Source organism: Pungitius pungitius, chromosome 2, assembly GCF_949316345.1.
Source record: "Pungitius pungitius chromosome 2, fPunPun2.1, whole genome shotgun sequence".
NCBI classification, from domain to species: domain Eukaryota; kingdom Metazoa; phylum Chordata; class Actinopteri; order Perciformes; family Gasterosteidae; genus Pungitius; species Pungitius pungitius.
In genome coordinates, this window is record NC_084901.1 from 24,914,430 (window position 1) to 24,924,307 (window position 9,878).

General features: G+C 38.2%; 1 protein-coding gene across 1 annotated transcript; it reads right to left on the reverse strand.

Annotated features, from left to right (window-relative positions):
• Positions 1–372: 372 nt before the first annotated feature.
• rab33ba (RAB33B, member RAS oncogene family a) lies at positions 373–8,047 on the reverse strand. The gene is made up of 2 exons (XM_037462252.2): positions 7,509–8,047; positions 373–6,860 (listed from the first exon to the last, which is right to left on the reverse strand). The coding sequence occupies exons 1-2, from the start codon at positions 7,734–7,736 to the stop codon at positions 6,360–6,362; spliced, it is 729 nt and encodes a 242-aa protein (XP_037318149.1). The 5' UTR covers positions 7,737–8,047; the 3' UTR covers positions 373–6,359.
• Between the last annotated feature and the right edge of the window lie 1,831 nt (positions 8,048–9,878).

Here is a 9,878-nt window from a genome sequence, read left to right on the forward strand (position 1 = left end):
TTAGCATAAGGCTGACTTGACTGAAGAGCTAGCGTTTAGGCTAGTTTTAAAAATGCCATTGAAGGAGAAATGAAAATCGCGATGAGCATTTAATGCTACGAAAGAATTTATACAAAGCTAATTAACAGATTATGACAGTGTATATTTACATGCTACATACGAAACACTTACAGACTTGGGTGTTCAAAGGCTGACAAACAGTGGAGGCAGAACGTTGCTTCTCCATTTTCTCTCAGTATAACATAAGGGGGACCAAGAACAAAAAAAGGCAATTAGATTTCCCGTGTTGTGACATAAATGCGATTAATCATGATTACATATTTTAATCGTTTGACAGCACTAGTATTTTTACATTCAGACTGATTCTTGATCTCAATTTAGCCTTTTTTATTACATCAAACATAATGCAGTCTTATTGAAAAGTAGAATCAAGAATGATATGTTATACATTTTTTAGAGGAGAAACATGAGACAACTGCGGACCGTGGTCTGGTGTAGTGTCCCTGAGCAAGACACCTACACTGTAAAACAAAAACAAAAAACGTTAAAAAAAAGTCATAGGACTGGCAGCAGAAAACGTAAAACGGTCAAATGACTGGCAGCAGCGGCTGCCGAACCAAAAAAAGGTAAAATAAGTTCAAACACCTCCAATAAAGGGATATATATAATACACACACACAATTTAACAGCCTATTTATTTTAAGTCATCTTTTCTTATATTTGGAATGTTAGAACTCGATAGGACAATCTGACAGTCAATCAGAACACAGGCCAATGGGAACTGTGCGCACTCACTAAGTAAACTAGCTACAGGTAACCTTAGCTTGTTGGCATGATTCTGTCTTCCAGCCAGAAAAACATACTTGGGGAGGTTTATGGTATAAAACCACATTCAAGAAATTAAATGTACATAGTTGTCAAGCCCCTGGTACGGTAAACTGTAAAAACTGATTGTAGCACAACAAAAACAAGCATAACATTTTGCATTTGACTGAGGAGTATTATATTTATTGGACCAGAATATAATAATATATTGAAGGTATGGTGTGCAGTTACTGATTTATCAACAGTAAGGAAGTTATTAATTAATGAGATGCATGTCTTACAGATTTTAGGTGTAAATGACAGTATTTTTTACTGTCTCAAACTGTATTTCACACAGCAAAGGACGTTAAGCAGGTGAGATCATGAGAATGCTGAAGAACCAAGAGTGACAAGATACCACCGGATTGTGGCGTAAATTACAGAATACAGCCACGGATCAGGTACGCAAAAAAAAGACATACACAGATTGGAATTGTTCCAACATGAAACAAATACAAAACTGAAAAAATGTGCTTCTAAACAGGAACATCCCTACATACATACATACCAACGGCAAAAACATGGTGTGTTCATTTAAGAAGCCTGTTCAGAACAAATGCATGAGTTATTGAGCCAGAGGGGGAAATCAAGACTCTGATTTGTCTAAATGTTTTTTAGTTAGCAAAAGGCAACCTTGGTGATGCTGGTGAAACATCGTCCTTAGTTATAGGTTTTTCATCTATTTTGGTGATCTGAAGATGGCTGTTCACCGACATCCCCATCAAACCTGACAGAGCTAGAGAGGATATACAGAGGAGAATGGCAGATAATCCACAAATCCAGGTGTGTATAGCTTGTCACAAAAAATCTGCTTTTTTGCTCTGCAACGTCCTGTAAGTTGCGTGCAGCGGCCAATTTCTGTGCCAAGTAAAGCAGGAGCAAAAGTCAGTCCACAACGTAACAAACATATAATATACGAACCGACTTCAATAACTCAAACTAGCAGCAACAAACGTGTTAGAGCTGTGTTCAGCACTAGTGCCCTTAAAACATTGAATAACGCTCAGACCAGGGTAAACTGTGTTTATGTGGCTATATTACATCTAATGAAAGTGTCCATTGTTGTGAATCCACGTCCTTATTTTCGTGATTCATATTTTTCTGATGAGAGTGCTATGACATGCATTAGTTGAATGTTTATTATTCTCAAAGCCTTCTAAAGACTTTTCAATTAATCTTAGTGTGTCCTTTTACCTCCCCCCCAGATGCACCGAGGATCGGGCTGACAATTTGGAAGATTGTTCTTAATCTGCACTGCACTGACTTCCGGTAAAGATTCATTGACCTTTTCTGGTATGACTTGTTTTGACTGATTTATTAATACACTGCATAGTTGGGATTCTGAATTAAAAGGCCATGTAATGTTTGTCCTCATATAATCTGTCCTCTTGATAATCCTCTGCAAAGATAGAAACCTGGAGAAATTACATTTTCGTTCAAGTTCTCCTGGCGGTCCCTGAAGAACTGTTGTGAATGTTCACGTGAATACATTATATGACATTGTTTTAAAGTCGATAGTGGTGTGTACTTTTACTACTTTTGTATTTTTTAACTAAGTTTCCAACCCCTAGTTTAATTGAAACATTGAAAATCTTGTAGATTTATGAAAAGCTCATATTTCATGAGAATTAACATGACAGAATTACAAGACAGATCTGTAAAATAATAGTGTTTCACTGCAGAACTTTTTTCCGATATCCCTGTATTGGAAGTGTTTGATCATAATAATACAGACAAAATCTGTAAATAAAGTTTTTCGCTGCAGAATATTTACTGATATCCTTTTTATTAAAAGGTGACATAATAAAGGTGTCAAATCATAATACAAGAAAAATCTATAAAATGTTTCTCTGTAAAAAAAAAAAAAATCATCTAAGCTTTAAACTTTCCTCAAAGTTTTTTGCACTTCATTTTAATGAAGTTATTTTACCTTAATTTTACCGTTTTTGTTTGGCAGCCACTGCTGCTAGTCATTTGACCGTTTCTTTACGGGGTTTTTACAGTGTGTGTTTGGCACTGAATTTCTTGGCACAAATCTTTATTACCTTCCCTGGCCACGGGAGAATTTGTTACATCAAAGAGGATTTCAACATATGCCCGTATAAATGGGTGTGTTTGATGTGCAGTACTTGAAAATGTACCATGTATGAAGAGGGCAGTTTCTGCAGGTGGTACAGAGTTAGTAGCTGTACCACCTTAAATCGCTTCCATCACAGGCCTTCCTTGCTTTAAAACAAGGGCCAGGTGAAGCCTGGTGCTGCTCCCCTCTCCCCCCAGTGCCAGACAAATGAGCCTTCTTCTTAACTGCTTAAATCAGTTCAGATAAAATATGTGAGCAGGCATCTTGTAAGTAATTTCTATATACCATTTGCAAACTGTTAAGGCACTTACCATGAACATTAATTGTAGAAAGATAATTAGAATTAGATACAGTTTATAGAGATTTGTGCATTTGGTTGTAAGACAGGGTTTGAGATTAGGCCTAGTTTTTAGGGTAAATTTCCAGAGGAATATTAATTCCTACTGCTCACTTTTAAGGCAAAGTATAGGCTAAATAATAATACATTTTACTCATATAGCGCTTTACATGGTAAGCTTAAACACTAAAACCAGCACATTTAGCACATAAACACAGATACAACAAAAACCCAAATAAAACGCATTGCTATTAAAAACAAATAAAACAGTCTACAACTTTCTTAGTAAGTAGATATTTTAAAATCCTTCCGCATTCAGTCGGTCTGTGATTGTCCGCCAGGCCTTTTCTCTGTTTGTTACAGCTGCCGTTTTGTGTTTTTACTTTTTTGGCATATTATATGCTTTCCATAATTAGTTGCTGCTCAGAGAAATATTCTGCGCACAGCATATTCTTCACTTCTGCATCAGTAAATCTGTGTTCGATACTGTAGTCTACTTAAGAAAGCCGTGGACATAGCTATCCCAGCTATGTAAACCTGGATTGATTTAATCACATCCCGGCTCGGAAAACGTGCAACTGATTAAGCCGCGACGAGCGGATCACACAAGTCAAGCTGCACCTTTTTACTTATCCTGGATTTCTTGATTCTACTTTTGTGCAATACCCTCTGGGGTCCGTTTCAAGTAGAAGGTTCAACAAACTCTGAGTCAAACCCTAAACTCTGAGTTGATTCACCCTGAGATGGGAAACTTATGGAAGTAAATCTGTGTCATCAGATTTTGAAAGAAAAAGGTGATTGAATTTCTAGCACTGAATATTTATGCATTGAAATTATGTATCTGAATGTTTTTCAACGTTAAAATACTGCAAAAGATTTAACCAAAATGATTTGCGGTTGAATTTTTTGCAGTTGAATATTTTAACGTTGAATTATTTGCGATGACTCACAAATACTTCCATAGAAACAATACATCATCATCAGGGGTCCCTTTCAAGTAGGAGGTTCAACAAACTCTGATTTGATTTACCCTGAGATGGTCAATCAACTCTGAGTAGGTTGACTCAGAGTTGTAATTAGAAACAAAGCAACACCGTTACTGCAGCAAAAGACAGAAACGGCGTGGGAGAAAATTGCTGCTCAGGTCAACGTGTAAGTTCCAATATAGTGTTGTCAGTTAATATTTAATGTACACACTAATCATAATCCATACGTTTTATTAATTCCCAGTGGGAATTTTTCCACTGTTAGAATGCAAAAACATAGGCTTGATATTTAATCATTGAACCTATAGTGTATTTTATTCAGGTGCAAATCTGTGGAACTCCTCTTTAATGGCCCTCACTTGTTTTTGTCCAGGGAACAAAAACGTTTAAAAGACGTTTCAGAGCGAGGCACACTTTTCTCACGGCTCTGCATACAGTAGTTTTTCTAATATTCTCTGCATCACCATTGTACAGGAAACTGCCATTTGAAACAAAACTTAATGCTACACAAAGAATCTGCTCGGATGTGAGAGCGTCCCCGATGAGTGACGTTAGTATGAGGATGGGTGAGGTTATGTACACATTTAATGAATTGTGAAGAAAAACAAAATCGTTCAAACAAGTAGTTATCTGGAAATTACAATATATCTAATCGGGGCCTCAATATTCTCTCCCGACGGGTTTAACACCCTGCGAAGTAAAACCACTTCTTCATCGACAGGTTCGTCCAGAAAAGGACATGTCATGTTCCAGAAAACACTAGTCTTTAAGGTAACAGATATCTTATTTTGTTAATATGTGGAAACTGCGCTAAAATCCACCTGATTCCTGAGTATGAATGAATGAGGAAATGACAAAGTGATGTGTCATTGGCTGGGCTGGTGTCAGAGGGAGGAGACTGTGAAAGAAACTCAAGGTTTCCTGAAGAAAACCTGCTCCTGACAACTGACCCTGAGGTTGAGTTGCCTCCCTTTCTGAAACAGACAACCCAGTTTCCCTCATCTCCGGGTGAACAAACTCTGAGTTTCCACTAACCCACTTCTTAAACTAATGGAAAGTCTTTTTTCTTGGCCACGGAACAAAACATTGTCTGACGCTTACAATTGCAGTCTGACTGAGTATTCCCTTCAGATTGTTGATCATTAAGTAGGAAAATCTAAACGTTGTGGAGTTTCCCAATATTGGTCTTCAGTAGTATGAATATTTACCATTTATTCTTGTCCTTGAATCAACTGCAGTTTAAACGTGTAAACATGCTAAAATGTTTTAATTAAGGCATAATCTTGGCTAAGAGAAGCTGTGGAGTTTTTGAGCTCTGTTCATGAGTAGATCCCACATTTAAATGTGCATGCAATACACAATGACATCTGTGGGTGTTAGCATGCAATAAGTTTAGCACATTTTTTGAATGAAATCAATTCAACATGTTTTGTGTTACGAAATCTGTTTTCATGAGGAACCGTGGATTTAAACATGATTTTAAAAAAAGTTCATGTTGACAAAAAAAAATGATGAATGTGATGAATACATTAAATTTGAATGTGTTGGGATATTATGTATAACCCAAGTCTGCATTAAGAGGTCAAAGTCTGTCTCTAATACTCCATCTGAGTTACTCTAACATTTTGCACAGTGGTTTCTCAAACCATGGAAACATATGGACATGCATACATTTTATAACGAACATGTTTGTATTGTTTTCATTTTTGCTTGTATATTTTTATCTTATTTTACGTTATCTTATATTGCACTAATTAATCAGGTCATAAACCTATGTGAAAATATGTGGCAAAAATGGCTTCTGATTCTGATGTTTCTATTGTCACATTGCCCAAGATAGTACACGCTTAATGAAAGAAGAAATCAATTAGAATCTGATTTTTCACCCCTCATTAAATATCATTAATGTATAGCTAATGGGAAAACAAGTATCCTCTGGTAATAGACAAATAAATACATGTTTGTGTTGATTATAAAGACATTAGGCTTGATCCATTCGCCCACACTTTCCTTAGCTCCTTTCACTTTAAAAGACTTGGTCTTGTGCAGCCTCAACTGAAGTTGTCTCCCTCTTACCCTTCAATTTTCTGCCTCAGCAGCTGTTGCATCCCCAGCTCCTAGCCTTATCCCCCCCATCAGCCCCCCACCCGCTCAGGTTGATGGTACCCACTGATCCCGTGGGTGGCTGGCTCAAAATCAGTGGCTTTTGAGACTTCAGCTTGTGTGCCACTGTCATAAAAATAGCCTCAACATGGTCATTGTTGCCTATGACACAGGTTCCCTGTCCCTGGCTGCTTGGGTTCTTGGCAGACGTCTCAAACAGGGGCATAGAATGGGCGTCGGCAAACTGTTGCGCTACGTTTGTGCCCACTTGAACAGAGTCTTGAAGGTCGCATTTGTTTCCAACTAGGATTCTGGGTACCTCAGTGCCCAGCGCGTGCTGCTTGCATTCCTCAATCCATGCTGGGAGGCTGCGGAAGCTGGCAGCGTTGGTCACATCATATACAAAGACAACAGCATGCACGTTGCGGTAATAGTGCTGCACCATGGACTTCCTGAAGCGTTCCTGACCTGCAGTGTCCCACAGCTGGATCTGTGGGGGGATAGTTTGGAAATGGCTGGAGCTGTTATGGATCAAATCATATTTGTGTGTGTGTGTGTGGTGGGGGTCAATCCTTTGTTTACATTCTAGATATATATTCTTGGGCTGAGGGTATGTTATATTTTTGATACAGAAAACTGATTGCATTCATTTCCAAATTTTGTAAACCTCACATATATATATATATATATATATATATATATATATATATATATATATATATTTGTTGAGTGGTTATGATCATTAAAATATCAAATTGCACACCAGCATCTATGTAAAAATGCTCCGAACAGTCTCCGATCCAGCAATTTGGGTCAGTATCAAACTCGAATTGGAATCATGGGAGTTTTAGTCTATAAGACATATCTAAATAACTAAGAGAACTTTGCACCGGACACAACGATCAAGTCAGAAATATAAAGCTATCTGTCATTTTTTCACTAAGAAGACTGTCGATGGGCAGACCCATCAACTCGCTGTGGACTATTTGATTTGGGTTTTTTCCAACATCAATCCCTGCAATCCTTCTGACATAGCTGTAGTGTGTACGAGTTTTACTTTAGATGGTCTCTGTATCAGAAGACCCAAGATACCAAGTGCACAACATCAACACCTAGCCTGACCACAGTCACCACATACCTTGATCTTCTCGCTGTCGAACTCCACCAGCCTCTCTCTGAAGTCAACCCCGATCGTGGCCTCGGTCTTTTCGGGGAACTTCCCAGCACAGAAGCGGTAGGTGAGGCAGGTCTTCCCAACACCCGAGTCCCCAATTACGATGATTTTGAAGATGCGGGTCCTCGGCGGCGGCAGGGTTGAGCTCGTCAGAGAGCCGGAAAAATCTCCCGCCGACCCACTCTCCGCCATATCGGTCCGACAGGCTGGATGGGAATGACAGTTCTCTACAGCGGCTACTCGTTCACTAGCTGTCCTTCAAGTGAGCTCTCTCGACTACAACCAATTTACCAATATTTATCCAAATTCAAAGGTTTACGTGAATAATCCCAACATTTATTCGACGTTTAGGTATCGTCAATATAGTTAAGCATATATATTTTCACAGTAACCATGCCCCTCCCCGTTAAGGCACGTAGACGTTGGCCCTTTCACAATACCTGAGACGGCGAGAACGGACTTGCGTTCCCGCGAGAATAGACTCGGGGAGACAGACTCGGGAGTCCTGATTCGCAGGTTCGGGAGAGCGGAGAACGGACATTTCCGCAATTGGAACAGCAGCTGACTTGATGACGTCACCACGTCAGCTGGTCTTGCTAATACGTTTTAATTTATTTTTTCACTTAAGTATTTTACTATTAACAAGCTTTTGTTTGATTTTCATTTCATTTCATTTCATTTTCATTATATATATATATACTTATATATATATATATATATATATATATATATATATATATACATGTACTCAATATTATATATACCATTTCTAACCCTAACTCATTTGAAATGAAAAATGATAAACGCTAAAAATGATAAACGCTAATTATTTTATGACTGATGTATATATATATATATATTTTATATTTTGTTTGATTTTCATTTCAAATGAGTTAGGGTTAGAAATTATATATATATACATGTACTCAATATTATATATACCATTTCTAACCCTAACTCATTTGAAATGAAAATCAAACAAAATATAATATATATATATATATATATATACATCAGTCATAAAATAATTAGCGTTTATCATTTTAGGAGGGGGTGGTTGGATACAGTAACAAAAAATAAACAGTAAATATTTGAATGCACACACACCTACCGTTTGTCTTGAAAGTCAAACATCAAGAGGCTGATAATCAGTGTGGTGGTCCTCGTGCAGCAAGCTGCTGACCACACATCAAAGATCTTACAGAGAACTATACAATAATTCATATGTGGAATTTTTTTTATTTATTATTATTATAATTCACAGCTTCAGAATTTCTTTGAAGCTGAAGTTCTGCTGCCGGTTTAGAGTCTCAATGACCGTCTCCTCATGTCCTTTAATTAAAACATTGTTAGGCACAATGATAGAAAATAACAAGCTGCGCTTTGCGGATACAGACAAGACGTTAAACATGAAGTTATGAATCTAAACTCTGTCCTCAAACAGACGTAACCGGTGAACAACATCAGTCTCTGGCACCACATTAAAACTTATGAAGACTCGTTATAGTACAGTTATATCTCATGTATAACCGCTACGGAGACGTGAAAACCGGCAGGGCATTTCACAGAAGTCTCGCCGAAAACAGGCTGCTCTCTGTGGGCTGAGATGAGCTGACCGCCCGGTACTGGAGGGTCTGACGGTCGGTTAACTACTCCTCACATCTCCCACATCCACGAAGCAAATTGTTACGAAGGCTGAATGTTGACAAACCTACCGCAGAAAAGTTGCTTTAACAACTAACTTCAGTCATAAAATTACATTAGGGTTACTACGTTACTTAAATATAGTAGTATTTATAAACTTCGACATAAAGTTGTGTTTATTTTTCTCTGTCGTTGTTGCCTTTCGCTGAAGTGAAATGCATTCTGGGATATTTGGCTCTCACAAGAACAGACGAGCCTGCTCCGATGCATGCCCGGTAAAATGGGCGGGGCGATTCACATCCGGGTATTATGACCGTTCTCGCCCAGATGCGGACTTTAGAATTGGAACAGTACTCGGACAAAAGTCCACGAGAACAAAAGTCCACACAATAACACATAGGCCGTTTCTCAATACCTAAGACGGCGAGAACGGACTCGCGTTCCCGCGAGAATAGACTCGGGAGACAGACTCGGGAGTCCTGACTCGCAGGTTCGGGAGAACGGAGAACGGTCATTTCCGCAGTTGGAACAGCAGCTGACTTGATGACGTCACCACGTCAGCTGGTCTTGCTAATACGTTTTTATTTTAGTTTTTGACTTAAACATTTTACTATTCAGTCAGAAAATTACATTACGTTACTTAAAAAAAGTAGTATTTATAAACTTCGACATAAAGTTGTGTTTATTTTC

What these genes read in the sequence shown, in the direction of transcription:
- rab33ba (XM_037462252.2), bottom strand. Translation starts at nt 7,736, where the DNA reads ATGGCGGAGAGTGGGTCGGCGGGAGATTTTTCCGGCTCTCTGACGAGC. An exon ending in TCGACAGCGAGAAGATCAAG is followed by an intron (nt 6,861 to 7,508) that starts GTATGTGGTGAC and finishes ATCCCCCCACAG; the next exon opens with ATCCAGCTGTGGGACACTGC.